The 18,013-nt window shown below is 30.8% G+C and overlaps 2 protein-coding genes across 2 annotated transcripts; one reads left to right on the top strand and one right to left on the bottom strand.

The window, feature by feature from the left end:
* The first annotated feature begins 3,127 nt into the window (after positions 1-3,127).
* Positions 3,128-6,346, top strand: LOC132717852 (sperm-associated microtubule inner protein 10-like). Its single transcript, XM_060701426.1, has 3 exons — positions 3,128-3,279; positions 5,329-5,422; positions 5,741-6,346. Exons 1-3 carry the CDS (start codon positions 3,215-3,217, stop codon positions 5,945-5,947), a joined length of 366 nt encoding a protein of 121 aa, XP_060557409.1. The 5' UTR covers positions 3,128-3,214; the 3' UTR covers positions 5,948-6,346.
* Positions 6,347-7,858: 1,512 nt separating this feature from the next.
* LOC132717851 (uncharacterized) lies at positions 7,859-15,472 on the bottom strand. Its single transcript, XM_060701424.1, has 9 exons — positions 15,293-15,472; positions 13,691-13,824; positions 12,033-12,174; positions 11,533-11,654; positions 10,686-10,796; positions 10,330-10,375; positions 9,854-9,914; positions 9,248-9,338; positions 7,859-8,007 (listed from the first exon to the last, which is right to left on the bottom strand). The coding sequence occupies exons 1-9, from the start codon at positions 15,393-15,395 to the stop codon at positions 7,876-7,878; spliced, it is 942 nt and encodes a 313-aa protein (XP_060557407.1). The 5' UTR covers positions 15,396-15,472; the 3' UTR covers positions 7,859-7,875.
* Between the last annotated feature and the right edge of the window lie 2,541 nt (positions 15,473-18,013).

Here is an 18,013-nt window from a genome sequence, read left to right on the forward strand (position 1 = left end):
TCTCAGTGTTTTCTGAATGAATTGATCTGACCATACTAAATTGTAAATAGAGCTCAACATTAACATTATCTCAGAAATCTCATTGTGTATGCATGAATTTCACAGACTTGATCTTTAAATACATTGTACCTTGATGTCACCTTCTGTGCTATCAGATGTAAAAAGAAAAGAGAGTAATTTTCATTGCTTTTCAAGGGTAAAAAGTTCTTCAAAAACAGTCACATTAGACTTGCTCTGGTGCTGCTTCTTGGATTTTTGTTTTCATGGGAAAAGTTTTTTTCATTATCAAGATTTTGTTTTTATCGATGTCTGAATGTTTTATTACTTTAAAACTATTTTATTTTTGTTATGAACTGCCTGTACTTACATCAGGGTATATTTTAATCTGATGTGTCTATATGACATGCATTACTTTAATGAGAATCAAGCATTTTTCCTGTATATAATTGATACAATAAGATGTAAATTTTGTTTTCCATTTTAAATTAAAAAATGAAGGGAATTGAATTAACTAACTAATGATTGTAGTGTAATGAGCTGGAGATAAGAGTCTCTCGAGGTATTTTCCAGAGGTACCCTGGAAATGCAACATGAATGGGAAGTGGCATTAAGGACTTATTTATATAGCGTAAGATTAAGTTAAAATGTTAATGTTTTACAAAATTTTTATGAAAATCAGCATGAATCTGGAGGCTGAATTAAAGCAGCAGGCCTGTAGATTCAGGCTAATTTTATTGAAAATTTTGAAAGTTTATTAAAAGAATAAGATATTGTCAAGTGAACAAAGACAGTAATTTGCACATTGCAAACTGTATGTTTCAGTCTATGTAAATTTACCAAATAAAAGTCAAAATATTCAAAAATAGAAATATGGTGATGAATACTAAAAAATCAGTCATTCATTCCATATAATATTTAGATCATTACTTGAATGGTGAATATTTTTACCTATAAAAGTCTTAGTTCATTTTCCTCAAAGTTGATTTCTTTGAAATTTTTGGCTCATCTGGAGACATGCAGCTTTAACATACAAATTTTATTCTGACTAAACTACTATGTGGTTACCACAAATTCTCCATATATGTAAAAAGCACAGTAAGACACAAGATAGCAGGATATTTAATGGTCGACATCACAGTGCAATAGTCTTCCTTATCTTCATATATCACAATAATAATTCAAGGGTTGACCGCAAAACTGCAGTAACTTATATAAAATAAAGGACTTACAACAGTTTTGCCATCAAACCTTGATATGCTTATTTTATAAATGTCAACATTTATGCAGTCAGCGGTCAGTTTCTGGAGTTATGACATAATTTGATGTATTTAATGCAGCATTTTTGCAAGAATGCAAGTTTTATTTTTTATATTCGAATATTTGGCTATCCTTTGTTTTTTTACTATCAATTTATATACATTGTATATCTGCTTACAGTATTGATATTATTTTTTTGGACTGTTATTTAATTTTTTTTGACGGAAGAATGATTCTTGCATGAAAATTTTATGCTTATTTGCAATAGGAAATAAACATTGGTAAATATATTGTTACATGATTAAAGCATGTCAAGTATTACATGATAAACAGAGAAGTTTTATATAAAGTCAGGAATCATGAAATATGATTTTAATTAATAATCATATCAACAACTTTAAAAAGAATCGGAATTTTGAATGAAAAGAAAAGTATTTTGGTTTCATTTTGCAGTTTTATAGGTTTTATGTAGGGTATTTTTACTTCTGTAAACATTTATTCAATGTGTATACATTACATATTATGTATTTGAAATACATATTTAAACTTAGTTAATTAACTTCTGAATACTTTGTTACTGATAGAAAATTTTAAATAAAAATGGAAATTGAATCTTTTTTTATATTTTTTATATATCCCTTGTGGCTAATATTGAATGCCCAATTATTTACAGTAGACATTTTATTTTATTCCAATAGGCTTTATAGCCCATGCGAACATAAATCATGCACAATAACGAACAGTGTATGACATAAACGTTGATATATACATAATATCAACAATTATGAAAAAAGTTTGGAGAAGATCAATTTTGATTGATAAAGTAAATACCAGCCGAAATTTTCTTAAGTAGTTACATAATGAACATTTTCATATTAAAATTTATCTTTGAACCACTAACTTATATATCTGTTATATACACATATGAACATACATACATACATACAAAAAACAAAACATACATTACATGAGCCATTGCTTTAAAATTTCTTCATATTTTAGAAGAAATGCTACAAAAAACAAAGAAATACATTCAGTCAAGCATATTTGGATCAAATCAGATAACGAAGGGTACATCTCTGTGGATGATGAAATGGATTACCATGTTAACAATGGTCAATATTTGTATCCATTAAACTGCTGGAACCAAAAGTGATAAGCCTTTTCCCAAGCCCTCAAATCAAAATTTGTTCATTGTCAGTATACATATAAACATTTCACAAAACATAAGCTATGTATAGCTGACCAGGGTGTATACTGTTAGTAGCTCAATTTGTGAAATCCCTTAAATATTGAATGGACTGTTCAAAATTCAAATCTGAGCTCTAAAAAGCTGGTCTCAAATTAAGCAGGTTAAGATCTGACGAGATTCACTTCATTTTGCCATGTAAAAAATCTCTCTGTGCTCCTGGCTGAATCTCTGGTATGCTTATATTGGCTACTAAAACATTTTTGTTCAACTTATGGATATACTTATTTTGTTTGCATAAAATGATACTTGAGTGCCAGCAGTGATAGCGTTATGGTACATGTAGTTCAAATATTGTTCACCGAGCAGGTTGTCAGTTATAGCATACTCAAACAGTCTTTTGGATGTTTTTGTAAACATAACTATTGTGTAGCTGGTCTTAAGCATAAATCTGAATGTATTTCTTTGTAACATTTCTTCTAAAAAATGAAAAGATTTTTAAGCAATGTATTAAAATGGACATCTTATTTTTAATACTAATATTCTATAAAAATACTGTCATCATCATTCTCATCTAGCACAAATGTGAAAAGGGTTTATTTTGGGTGTTTAAATTGTAAACATATTTATACAAATTACGTCATGTATTCAAATTTATTTGATACTCAAATTGACAGTTTAAGTACGATTTTATTAAGTACGAATGCGAGTACGAAAATAGTTGAGACCGAAACCACCTTTGAAGAGTACTCCAGTATTTGTTTAAAGATGGCGGCCAAGCAATCAGTGGATCCAAGATTTGCCGAACGACTCTTCGTGCATAGTCAAACGAGGTAAATGTAGCAAATAATTTAGACACTTATGAAATAATATGTATAGAAACTAATCATTTAGTCTTCTTTTATCGCATTGCAGCAAAGATTTGCTCATAGGTAACATAAATATGGACAATATTGTTGTTGCTAGGGCTAACAATTTTATGATTCAAGACAAAAATCGGATAAATGGGTGTCATTTCAAAAGATTTGCAATACATTTTTTTTTCTTTTCTGATATTTTATGTATAAAAAAATTCAAATATTATTTAAGTCATTTTATTTGATAAATTAAGAGACAGACTTCTGAACAGCCATGACAACTATCATTAATTAGTGTTATTTGCTTGTTAAGTTAAATTTTCTCATAACGCAATTTAGATGAATAATTCACACAAACGGTTTCTTTCATTTTTGGTCTGGGATAATTTAATATATTTGTCATCAGAATGGTTTTAATAAAACATGTTATATTTGTCTGTATCAAGAGTTTGCTTGTTTCCCCATCAATTTCTTATAAAAAAAATAAATCCAAACCCCTTTTTGGGACCTAGACACATGCGTCTGTCATTGCTAAAGACTGCTCCAATTGGACTGGTGTCATAACCACTAGCTTGTCACACCAGTATGGATTGTAGAAATCAGTGCAAAAACTGAAGAGAATCTTAGCGCTGATGAGAGTCAAACCCACAAGCCCTCTTATGCTCAACCCTTACACCACTCTTTTTCCTTGATTGAGTTATTGGATGAGTTATTTGTAAAATTTGAACTCACATCTGTTATACGATGATGTCATGTTCACACTTTGGTTAGATATTTGTGTGCAAGTAGGTGTCGCTAAAAGTAGTAAAACTAACAAAGGGAATGGGTAGAAATTTCATACACTATTTTGGGAGCTTAACAAGATATCACTTTCGAAGGTCCATTACTCTTACATGGATTTTGACAGAATTATTGCCTTTTTTAACTGAGAACATTTACATTATCAAAGCTCTTGTTTTACTCTCAAGCACTAAAAATAGTCCAGCATGCTGACCTACTGACAGCTCTTGTTTAACCCTTTACCTCATATAATTAATATATTCCTGAAACAACACATTTTTAAACAAGCACACCATAGATATTGTGCATATATGTATTTTGATTTTATTTTTTTTAATCCCTTCTTTGGAAAGGTCAAACTTGAGTTTTATAACATGGAACAAATGGTTTTAGAGCTTGTTAGGTTCTTATCGCCTGAAAAAAGTAGCACTGAATGCGAAATTATTCCTCATTAACGTAACAAAATGTATACAGAGTAGTGTTTTGACCAGTAAAGAAGACCAAATCACTATAAAAAAAAAAAAAAAAAAAAATAGCAGCAAAAAGTGGTTGAGGACATTGGCCAATGAGTAACTTCTTGGAAAATATAAAAGGCCAGCCAAAATAATTCAATCTGGAAACAGTTAATTAATAATTATCTACTACACAAACTTTTCTATCTCCAACGTTTCGAGGGGTTAAACCCCTCTTTTTCAAGGAGTTTCTGTTTATTTTTATAAATCACATATTTATCTTCTTACATGTCTTATCTTAAACTATGTTATGCATACAGAAAAAGAAGTCGTTGACGTCAACAATGAAAATTACGCAAAACATGATGACGTTTTCCGTCAAAATTGTTCCACTGCATAACTTTGCTCCCCTTATTCAATATTATTTATAATATTAACATAGCAAGAATTATGAAACTTATTTCATTGAAAATACATTAATGATAATAATAATAAAACTGATAATGATAATAATAATAATCAGCCAAAATAAGAAACCTTTGAGATATAAAAATGAAAGGATTTCTGGGGCAGAATGGGTCATTAAATAAAGTAAAAGATAAAAACCAAGTTTTAAACATCTAATTTGTAGGGATTATTTGCTTACCAGTATTTATTATACAGAAGTGCATCTATTTCTTAGACCATCAGTGTCTGTAAAAAATTGCTAAAGTAAAACTTGGGTTTAACAAATTTTATAACTTTATATGTCACTTAGCAAAACTAAGATTTTTCTTTATGATTTATTTTCAAGGATTCCACAGTACTCCAGGACACATGGCCAAGTACCAAGGCTATATACACAAGAATGGAAGACTGACATGAAAAACAGAGAACTTATTATCAAGGTTGGTCATTTAAAAGTTATTTGAAGGAAATCTTTCTCCACTTTCTTTCAAAACAAAATAAAAATGGACCCATTTAAATTATGACCCTTGACCTGCTGGACCGGAGAGTGATTACCTTAGATCCATACAATCTGACCAGGCTCTATACTGTTGGTAGCTAAATTTTGTTATGAAATTACTTTTATAACTTACGACTTTGCTTTGTGCATTTAAAAAAAAAAAGGTGTACCATTTAAATAATGAATGACTCTTATGAATACCTATCTTTTTCATTTTATAATATTATTATAGAGTTTGTATGTATGATTTTATTAATAGAATGCAGAGCTTGGTGGAGTACCTCACTATGAGCATGATGAAAACTTATTTCTCGATAAACGTGAACAGATGCATTACAATGTGGAAAACAGAAATCGTGTAGACAGGAAATGTAAGATGCCAGATAGAGAACTGCTTCTACGCCCGCCATTTCATCATGAAACCTCGAGATATCAGAGTGAATTGATGTTCAGACGTGACATGTAGTTCAATTTCATAATCTAACTTTTCTAACGTAACAGCTGCTCAGTCTAAATGTTATTTTGTTTTGGTTGTAAGCACATTGCTCATCTTGTTTTTATTGTTATTGAATCAGATATAGTTAATTTCTTGTTATGTTTGTTCAGATTTTTTAAAGTTTATAACTAATATATATCTATTGTGTACAATCTAAACTTAATCTTTACATGTTGTTAATTTAATTTTCTAAAGTTTTATTTCATTGGAATAATACAAATTTATATACATTTTGTTATGGATGGGAATAGATTTTCAGAGAAATCCTCATCCCTTTTTCTTTGCAATACAACAGTATTATGTTTCATATTTACAACTTCAACAGTATTAAAGATTGATTTTTATATTTATATACTAACTTTTATATCTTAATCATGGATATGTAAATAGTTAAAGTGATTTATAGAGATTTATAATAATTATGTTTTAAATTTACAACTTCAACAGTATTAAAGATTTTTATATAAAAATATATATATACTAACTTTTATATCTAAATCATGGATATGTTAATAGTTAAAGGGATTTATAATCTACTTATTTTCTAGAATTTCTTTATATCTTTTAATCATTTTTTAATATAAAAACAACTTATATTTCAAACTTACATTATGGAAAACATTTTGACAATTTTTAAAAATACACCATGAATACAGTTTTAAATAATTTCGGGTGATCGTTTTTAAATCTTGTAGTCTATTCTATGTGTTTTTACCATGTATAAATTGTCAGTATTATTAACATCTTGCTAACAAAAACTCCAGTATTTAACCAAGAGATCAGATGAATCTCTATTGTTGCACAGTGTAATTATTTTGTTGTTTTTTTGTATCATTTGTCATGCAAACCTGCACTGCTTTGTTTGAAAATAAAACAATTTCAATGGATCAAAAGTCAGTCTTATATTTCCACTGGGGAGAGCAAATGACAAGTTTTGGTCAACTATCAATATTATTAACTCCCATCTCAATCAAAAAGAGGTTCTTACATATGTATAATGTTATACATATTCAAAATCAAATATTCATGTTTGTTTGTTTGTTTGTTTCATTTTACGCCTTTTCCCAACAGTATTTCAGTCATATAGGCGGGTAGTTTCCTAACCATCGTTCCTGGAGAGTTACACCAGTACTAGACTACCTTCCTCCGTGCTAAGCTACCAAAGCATCTCCCGGGGATCGAACCCACGCCAGAGAGGTAACTGGAGTAGAAGTCATCTACTCTAACCCCTCGACCACGGAGGCGGTCAAGATTCATGTAATGATGTTTACCAAGTTCACCTAATTGTAACCTTATTCTATGCTGTTCAACAATTATTCAAACATCTACAGTTCCTGTAGTTTCTATATGTAAAGATAGCATTACATTAAAGGCAAAATAGTATAAAGCAAGTATGGAAATTATCTATCAGCAAAGTTTTTCTATAGTTTGGCTAACTATAGAAAAACTTTGCTGATGGATAATTTCCATACTAACGTAGCTGGTGGTCCTTTGAATGTAAAAGCACAATATAATTTGACAGGGGACATGGGGCATTGTACATAAAACACCAAAAGGTTATAAGATGTTTTAGGTCATTAGCCAATGTAGAGAAAAAGAAAATGCAATGTGGCCAATTTTAAGCAATAATTTCCATTGCAAAGTCTGCTTCAGACCAGGTTTTACAAAAGTCCATCTTTTGATTCATCTTGAAGCTTCCATATTTCAGATTAACATTCAATGCAAGAAAGCTACTATTTGCAGTGTGTGTGTCCACTCAGTGAAATATATTTCAATCTTACATGCAAAACAAACAAATATTCTCTATATATTAAATCTAAGTGTGACTTTTTGCTATAGATTAAGTTAAAGAGTGATGATAAGACAAAAAGGAGACATATATAATATGTTTCTATTTATCATAAAACTTGATACATATGAATGTCATCTAGGTCAGAATCTTCTATATCCTTAAAATATTTTAGCACTGCCTGCTCCTTTAGTTGACTTATATCTATGGGTCTTATCCAGCTACCTAAATCTATTGGTGCCTGAAATTAAAAAGAAAGTCATGCAACTGTTAACAAAATAATACGATAAATATAAAAGAGAAAAAGAAAAAGAACAACAACTAGAAATGTGTGAATGTGTCCATAGGACACTGGTGCCACACCTTCATTTGCTTTTCACATACCAATGGCCATGGGCAATTAACTTAGGCTTATTCCTTCTCAAGTTTATGACTGCACAAGGATTTCACACTGTGTCACTGTGACCTTGAACTTTGACTAATTGACCTTAAAATTAATACTGGATTTCCATTGAGTACTAGTATTGACTGCCAAGTTATATGAACAAAGGCTTATTCCTTAAGTTATTTATCTAACAAGGACTTTACAGTCACCGTGACCTTGACCTTTGACCTAAAAATCAATAAGGGTATTATACTGATAATGGGCAATGTTCCTACCAAGTTACATAAACCGCAGCTTATTTTTTCTCAATTTATTGATCAGACAAGGAAAACAGCAGGTACATACATCTGGACTGACCATTAAATTGCAGTTTGCACCCCACATAGCAACAGTGCAAACCTTATGTTTAATGGAGACTTTGTTTGTTTGTTTCATTTTACGCATTTTTCCAACAGTATTTCAGTTATATAGGCAGGTAGTTTCCTAACCATCGTTCCTGGAGAGTTACACCAGTACTAGACTACCTTCCTCCGCACTAAACTACCAAAGCATCTCCCGGGGATCGAACCCACGCCAGAGAGGTAACTGGATTAGAAGTCATCGACTCTAACCCCTCGACCACGGAGGCGGCTATTTAATGGAGACACAGTGCAAGGGTGATAGTTAAGACAAAAAACAACATGGTAATGGGCATATGGTTACTTTTAGACTAAACTGCTAAAGGAAGATATCAATGGTTCTTCTTCACATTAATTCAGGCACAGAGGGGCACCCAAGTAGAACCATATCCCTACACATGCACGAATTCAAAGTCCCTGTCCGGTTTGGAACCCACCACAGTAATGGACAAGTGATTTGAAACCAGTGATCTTGCACTCGAGGTTCAGAAACATTAAAACAAATGAATAAAGCATTCAGAAACATTAAGACAAATGAGCAAAATGGGTTCAGAGAGAAAAGAAAAACTATAAAATGGTTTAGACAGAAACTTAAAATGGATATTTTAACATTTTGACCTGTCTAAATGTATAGAAACTATTACTCACAATACTGAATACTTGAATATATACAAAGAATTTCTTGATATTTCAAATACCTGAATCCTTGACAATGATTCCTCTATACCAGGTATTGTTATAATTATGGTATCCTTCTTCCGGATGTTGTCACTCATACTTTTCCATAATCTGTAAATAATTCATCAACATTAAAACATCATATTGTCACTTTAGTGCAGTAATGAGTTAACTCCTATTTCATTATATAAGGAGTTAACCTGTTTCTGCACTAAATAAAGACAATATCTTCTCTCATAAACAAAATGAGAGAATGTATTACAGGGTATAAAGGGAAAAAATATTTCGGACAATATTGATGAAGTATGAAGTTTAAACAAACAGACCTTGATGGCAATATGAGAGATTTTACAAATCAATATTTCATTTAATAAATAACTTTGATGGTGAGTTTCTGAATTTTACAAACCATGATTTACTTCTGTTACAATCAGTAGCTCATTAAACCCTTAAAAATAATTTCCCAACAACAAGGTGATTCTTATCTGAATCTAAATAGATTGGTAAAACCATAAATATAGAATTATGTGCAAAAATAATAAGAGCACTATAACAGCAAATATATACACTACCAGCTAATACATTTTTTACGCTTTTTAAATATAGTAACATATAAACATACTTACTTTAATTGTTGATTGGCATCCATAAAGAATTCAAAAACATTGTTGAGAATAACAACATCACCTGTCAACACAGTAAAGAAATGAAAAGATTGTTAGAATTCTACAGTAAAAACTAAAAATATATATTCAAAATGGCAACAACAATGCCACTGAACAAGAATTATTGATTTTAAATAGTACAAATATTTATCAAGATACATTTTTTATTATAATCTTCAGTTTGAAATGTGTGCAAGTGTCTCAAACAATTTTTAACAACTTCTCTATAATGTAATGATATTTTTCAAGGAAAAGTTTTCATAGTTTATCATAAACACAGTAAAATCTTTTGTTTATGACCAGTTGATTGCGCATTTTGTCATATTTTCAAAACATACACATTTTCTTTTCACTCAAATAAATTGGTTACAGATTCAAGAGGTATTCTTATACATGTATACCAATTGGCTATTTAAATAGTATAACTATGTACTTACTTGTCTGTAAAAGTTCAGCTTGCTGCATTATATCACTATGAACTATCTGTAATTTTTAAACACATAAATAAATCAATAAAACCAAGTTAGATAATTTTTCATAAAAATTGACAAAACATCCATTTGCAGTTTTTTTGTATCTTTTATCAACAAGTTTGTGACATTAATGAGTTCCTGGTAAATCTGCCATGAAAAACATGCCTATTTTGAAAAGACATTATGTAACAATAATATAACAAAATGACTGGAAATATCAATAGACTGTCCTAAATTTAAAGCTGCCAAGTTTATTATACAAAGTAAGGTTGATCTGGACTGATTTAATCAGAAAGTTTTGGTTGTTAATGATGACTGACCTTGATCCTATCTGCCATGTCATACTGTTGTATAATATTGTTCTGTAACTGACAGAATGTAGGATCTAGTTCTACTCCAATCACAGAGCTTGCCTCACTGTACAGGTATGCCTATGTAAAATATATAAATTACTTAAGTTATATATGAGATATATAAATTTTTTAAATATTACATATACATCAGAATGAAAAGGTATTATGAGCCATTTATGCATACTCAAATATAAGACAACAATAAAAACAAGCACACATATTTCATTAGGAATATCATATTCTCATGGTAAATATCCACTAACTGATATGCTAGTGAAATAATATCAAATATAAACATCTATATACATGTATATTCTGCGGCACTAATTATTTCAGACACGAATGGCACCTGAGTAGAACAACTGACATTCCCAAAGCTAGCTGGATAGGTTCCTCACATAAAAGAATCCTATGTCCCTGTCAAGATTCAAACCCATAACAATGAGAGGCAAGTCGTTTGAAGTCAACGACCTTAACCACTCAGCCATGGACGCCCCTCATTTATTACTAATAAGCTGAATTTACATATATATATAATTACATGTACAAGAGTAACAGTATTGTATATAAATAAGATATAAAAATTCATAATCAAAGCTTGTCAAAATGAATAAAGATATTAATTCCTGTGTTTTTTATTTTTATTGAAGTTATTGCTCATATCCTTTGAAATATGACTTGTGGCATTCATGATATATAAATTATCACATAAATTACGCAGTTGAATAATGAAAAGTTTTATGATCCATTACTCAAAGTGAATATCTTTTTTTTCTAAATATATCATTATGTATTATATAGGTTTGTTACTAACACCATAGAGAACTGCACCAGTTCTAGAACCAACATCTAACACTGTCTTGTTTCTTAAATCTTCTAGCAAGTACTGGAACATAAACTTGATCTGTGGCAATGATGCAGAATGGGTGATAAATGCTGCAAATAGACACATACATTATTAAAACAATTTAGAAAGCAATCTTTAATGTATTGGGGGTGGGCTTGGTTGTTAAATCACTCTAACTTTTTGTAAAGGTCATATGGCGACTTTTCAGACTAAGTGGTGGAGGCAAACCTCAGGTGCCCCTCTATGCATTATTTCTTACACAAGCGGATACCTCAGTAGAATTACTGACCTTTTGTTTACAAGCCAGTTTGATAGCAAATTTATTTATGAAGGTTAGATGATCCTGCAAAAACCTCACAGTAAAACTTGAATTTCATTATTGAGTTTCTTATTATTATAATTAATTGAAAGATTAATTGCACCCTTTCTATCTAACTAAAGCAGCTTGTATATCTATCATGACTTACTGAGTGGTTTGACCTGTTTTGAGAGACAATTAACACAATAGTTTCTGGACATTGTTCCTTCCTCAACCATCTCGTCTATAGTATCTTCATCATACAAGAAGGCATCAACATGTACTGTAGTGGCAGGATTGCAATCTGCATTCTGGTAACAAAACACAAACATGATTCAATACCAGTAATCATTACAGAACAAACTCTGCAGAGCAACACCTTTAAAAAAAAACCAAAGATTTTGGTTGTTATACAGTGTAACTTCTGAATTCCGGAACTTCTGAAATCCGAACAATTTTCAGGGTCCCGAAATTTCTCCCTCTGTTCTCTATGTAATCAAAACCTCTGAATTATGGAACTTCTAAATTCTGAATTCCGAACAATTTTCTGGTAAAATTTGGGTTATATCAGTTAAAATTTACTTCCAAAATCCGGAAACTAAAAAAAGGTGTGAAGGAATATTATACTTGTAACCTTCAAAATGTCAGTATCTTCCAATTAACAGTACCCATTTATCTTAACGCCTATTAGAATTACAACCTGTCAAGCATATCAAACACTTGTTTAAAGTGTGAAAGTTAAGAAAATTGAGAAAATTAATGTGATGAAATGAAAAAATACAGGTAAATACACATGCTATTGTATCAGCAAATTCAGTTATAGGTGAAAATGAAATTAAAAATAGTAAAAGTCCTACAATTGTGCTATTTTGTTAATTTAATCAGCTTTACATATTTTTTATCATGTCTTACTATAAAACAGTTGATGTATAATAATTGTACTTTGTTCAGGTAATTCCGAACTTCTGAATTCCGGAAACTTCCAAATTCCGATTTTTTTGGCTAGTCCCATAGTTGTTCGGTTTTCAGAAGTTACACAGTACTAGAGAGTTTTGCTCTTGAAGGGATCAATGGGAATGTCATCACAAGTGGAATTTGAACAAAACTCCTCTTGATTAGCAGTCTAATGCTGTATCCCTATATATCTCTTCCCCCAACTCTTGCTATACTACATACAATATTTTATTAAGTATAGGAACTACAAAAATTATTCCAAGCAAAACTAATTCTAGATTTATGCTGATACTGGAGCTACTTCAAAGAATATATATTAAATATTCTTACTAGGTTTTAAGTTCTTGCATATCAGACAGGATTATCTACTGTTTACACCGGTACTAGAAAAACCTGTATAACTTGCCCCATTTTAGACAAGTTACTGCTTTAAATGATGTCATTCCTGTGTGCCTTTCATGATTGAATTGCTTTTCTTAGAATAATGCTATTTTGCCATATAAATGAAGTTGTAAATTTATGTGCTGCTATCAGTAAAAAGTATTAAACAAAGATATTAGTTTTCATAATTTCTTTTTGAAGAATAATTAACATGTACTCTGCTTGAAAAAGAATCAAACATTGTCTGCTGTCACAAATGGAAATATGTAGCTCTCTGGTAACTGTTTAGCAGAGCCTTGTTACCGCTGTAAACAGATACCTTCCAGCTAGGTATTTTGGTTTTTACCAGGAGCCAGTGTAAGATCCTTTAATATTTGACTTCTCACAGTCACTGCTTGTATACATGGTATATCATTAATAATATTAAAGATATTTTTTATTTACAGAAATTCCTTAAAACACAGCTTTTTTAAAGTATAAAGAAATACATACTGGACCATGTGTAGGTTTGACAATGTGCTCAGTTTCTGTCATTCCTTCTAGAGGCAAACTCTGACGGATACCTTCTCTTATACTATTTATAACAACATCAGCATTGTCTCCTTCACTCAAGTCATCTAGAACACCTAAAATAAAATCAATCAAAGTTACCATCAGGGCTTTCATAAGTGGAAGTTTGGGAGTCATTTTTTCCTGATTTAGGCTTGTGACTTCCAAAATGTAATGCTTTTCCTTTTGTACCTATGTAATGTGACTTCCAATATCTAACATTTTGCAGTCTCTAATTTTTATAGTTTGGAACTAAATGGAAATCCTGTACCAAAAAATGTTTCTTATCATATTAATTCTTTCTAACCTTACAGGCTATAAATTCCTAAGAAAATATTTTAGGATATTAAATGCAGGTTCAATTATGAATCAATACTGAATTTATTGTATAAAATTATATTATGCAAGCCTCTGGCCACCATATATATTTTATTCAACAAGTTCAATAAATTCAGTCCTGAAGGTACTGGTCAGAGACCATCAACTGGACACTTTTGGAGCATTTTTCTGTACAGATTTCTTAATTTTTAACATAGAGACCAAACAATTTGACACGGTTCAGCTAGGTTCTTCTCCTAACTTACAAACTAGTTTGTTTATTTATGATTGTATTAACACTTATATTTGAGGCTCGACAAGGAGGGTATCAAAATTACCTAAATTGTCTACACTACAGTACCATGTGTCCGGACAGATATGAACACGATGTGATTTAATTCAGATAAAAGCTTGGGTGTTAAGATTTTTTATTTGTAACATGATATACAATATGTCAGCCACAAATGCTGTAGTTTTGGATATTCTATTTTTCACTCTGCAAATGATTATAGCTGGTATATGAGGTCAGGCATTGCTTTCTTGACCCTCGAATTTCAACGTCAACATTCTTGAAATAGACATTAAAATATTACCATCTACGGAGGTTAAAATAAATTTATTTACTTAATTTTAAAAGAAACATGCACTTATTGTTGATAAAAAAGTGACTGACAACCACTGAACAAAGAAAATACTAAATTAAGCATTTTCCGGGCCGTCCGGGTTTGGTGGTTATCCGGTTTTTGTGGTCCCCAACCAGTACATGAATATTTTACTTGCACATAGATAAAATTGGAACAGTTAACAGTAAAAAAGAAGAAAATTTTTGCATTGATGCGCTCATGTTATGCTACTATTTTATTGCATATGTACACTCACAGTGTTTGTAAAATACAATTGTTGCAACAAAATATGCGGCAGTGCAATTCCAATTCCAATTCATGGAGTCTCAAAAGTCACATTTTGTTAAATTCAACAGTAATGTTACTGTATAAAGATCTAATTGATTCAATGCCCTCGTCATAATCATTGTTAATTGACAGATTTAACTTATAAGAGGGTTTTTATTGATCTTTAATATGTTCAAAAATAGCCAATCAATGTGATAAACTTCACAGTCAATGACAAAGGTTTTACTAGTGGCTTTCTAGTATGGTCCATAAAAGTTTATAAACAGATTAAGTCCACCATGCTGTGAAAACATCGGAACACTTTAGATCCACTTACCGTTAATTGTCTGTTTCGACCATACAAGAAATTTTTCTATATCTGACTGTCTAATACTTGACAGCAGAGTCTGAAACTGATTCGTGGCTTCCTCAAATTGCATTTTACAAAATAAAAAGTTGCGAAAGTTGCTGCTAATTGCTGAATAGTGTGTGCTTAGAGTTGTCTACCTTACAAAAATAGACTAGTCTCTCGCCTCATGATGTAAATTATATAGGGGACAGGGAACCAGGAGACATAAAACGCTAAATGCCATACATCTGTCCGGAATGCACGAGAAATGTGGTATAGTTACTCGGTATATTAATTCACGAGTCATGGGTTTTCAGAAGGTTTCAATATGGTGTTAATAACCCGCAAAATGTGATTTTTTTTCTTCAAATTATATATATATATACCCATATATGCTTCGTCTATGTAGATCTAAATATTACACAGACATCTCGGATGTGTTCAAGTGCTAAAATATCTTTGCTGCTAAGAGTTAAATACTTCTAGTCAGCTTGTTGTCCTTGTAGAAGTGAAATTGCATTTACTGGTACATAGAACCTGGTAGATCTATATCTGGTGCTAAAAATGTTTTATTGCTTCGGTTAAACGAGTATTTGTTACAAAATTATATTTTGAGTTTGATGGTTGTCCTTTAAGTGTAAGATCGGAATAGTATCTTTTTTTTTATAGATTTTTTTAAATCTCAATATCTGGAATATAACACTAATAACCAACTGGGCAAATGTTTGATAGAAATAGTTGATTTTTGAAGATATAGAAGGAGGATTTCAGAGAACATAAAAGTAAAAAATAATTGATAGGTTTAAGTAAGTTTTAGTCTGATAACGAGTGTGAATGGTGTTAAAAGTTGTTTCTTGAAATACTTATATTTTTGCATGGTTAAAGACATAGTTTGAGATTGTTATTTAGCATTTTATCATTTCTTAATAAATATGTTTATATCTAATCAAAAGGTTAACAAAAAAAAACAAGAAAAAAAAAAACAAGAAAATTCTATAAATTAATATTTTGAATCAGTACGGTAAGTATCCTGAGGAAGATTACATATATCTGCATTTAAGAATATCATTTTATTTTGTAGCACTAGAATACTAATTGTTACCACTTGGTATAGGCTACACTATGAGACAAAGTGACTTATTCTTGCCCCAATGACAAAACTTACATGAATACATGTACAATGTATATTGGAAAATGCCAGCTAATTTGTGACATTAGACATAATATTTTATTTCTAACGTTTTATTCATAATTAATTGATTTTATTTTATAATTTGGTCTATTTGATTTCTAATTAATAATTAATTAATTTATTTATTCCTTCAATTACCTTTTACCTGCTGCCAGTGCTTCATCTGTACATGGTATAATCCAACAATTTCCTATTAGATCTTTATAAGTTTTTAAAGAACAGAAAAATGTTAGAGTAGGAAATAAAAAGTTAAAGTTTAGAATGCACACTTAATAAAACATAAAAGCAGGAAAGATTCGCCAGTCTTTTGGAGTAAAATTCCGAGACTAGATTCAACACACAGAGGAAGGTATGCCATAGTCTTATAGTTTTTGGGAAGTTGGTTCGAGTATTGTGGGGAGGCAGTTTGGTATTATAATTCAGGTTTCTAGTTGTGATAAGGGTGCCATTGTCTACTCTAATGGGGATGTGTGCATATTAATTGTAACCTCTGATGTTGTAGTGATTTTTAATCTAAAAACATGGCTTTCTGTTTTCATTATGTAGTTCTCGATATAGTTATCATTATCATTAAAATGATTCTAGAAAATATGGATATAACTCTGCATAACCATCTACCAGCTCTGGTCTGTAAACATCAAGTTAGGTTCCTTATCTGTTCTTAAAACATTAAAAATATAACTGACGAACATTGATGGCCGAGAATCATTTTTAGACATATACATGTATAGCCATAGCTTAAAACTTCAAAGTGGGTCACTATTATCCAAGTTTTCTACACACATTACTCCAGTACATGCGATTTAAATCCGAGTGTATTACATGTATTATGAAAATACAAACATATGTCATTGACCTATTCACTCAAGGTCAAAGTTCATTTCCAAACACAAAATGTATCTGACATATAAAATGTTGTGCTATGTTCTCGATGTCTTTTGCTGGCTCTATAAATTGTATATACATGTATAGAGTGACAGCAGTGCAGGTCAATTTGACCTGTGGGGAACAATTTGAACTGGTAATGTCATTTGAAAGAATTAAAGGTCATCATAACCTCTGGGCACTCAGGAAGGGCCATTAGTAAGGCTGCATTCTTTGCCATCAATTTACTTTTTGATTTTCTAACCATCATATACTGTTAACTTTAATCTGCAGATTGTTTTTATACAGACTAGTCCAACTTTTCAACGTTAGTGACATTAGGCTAAAATTTTAAGTAAGTTACCAAACAGTATAAACTCTGGTCAGACTGTATGTATATGCAGACAGACTTGGCTCTGTACTAATGGCTAGTTGATAACTTTTGGTTAAAGCAGGGTAAGGGTTAAAAAAGTTGCCTTTACATCATCTTAATTAACAGTTGCTTGAACAAATTCACAGAAATGGTTAATTTAACTATTATCAGTTGACTGTTCATTCACAAAAATAACATTATTCAGAAGAATTGTGTCACGCAGCGTTTCTCAATAGAAAGTTGTATGTATTTCAACAAATAAAGACAAAGTAAACAATCA

Source organism: Ruditapes philippinarum, unplaced genomic scaffold, assembly GCF_026571515.1.
Source record: "Ruditapes philippinarum isolate M1 unplaced genomic scaffold, ASM2657151v2 ctg1131_1_1_1_1, whole genome shotgun sequence".
NCBI lineage: Eukaryota > Metazoa > Mollusca > Bivalvia > Venerida > Veneridae > Ruditapes > Ruditapes philippinarum.

What these genes read in the sequence shown, in the direction of transcription:
- LOC132717852 (XM_060701426.1), top strand. Translation starts at nt 3,215, where the DNA reads ATGGCGGCCAAGCAATCAGTGGATCCAAGATTTGCCGAACGACTCTTC. An exon ending in TTCGTGCATAGTCAAACGAG is followed by an intron (nt 3,280 to 5,328) that starts GTAAATGTAGCA and finishes TTTATTTTCAAG; the next exon opens with GATTCCACAGTACTCCAGGA. An exon ending in ACAGAGAACTTATTATCAAG is followed by an intron (nt 5,423 to 5,740) that starts GTTGGTCATTTA and finishes TTTTATTAATAG; the next exon opens with AATGCAGAGCTTGGTGGAGT.
- LOC132717851 (XM_060701424.1), bottom strand. Translation starts at nt 15,395, where the DNA reads ATGCAATTTGAGGAAGCCACGAATCAGTTTCAGACTCTGCTGTCAAGT. An exon ending in CTGGTGCAGTTCTCTATGGT is followed by an intron (nt 10,797 to 11,532) that starts GTTAGTAACAAA and finishes TATTTTACATAG; the next exon opens with GCATACCTGTACAGTGAGGC. An exon ending in GATGCCAATCAACAATTAAA is followed by an intron (nt 9,339 to 9,853) that starts GTAAGTATGTTT and finishes AATTATTTACAG; the next exon opens with ATTATGGAAAAGTATGAGTG.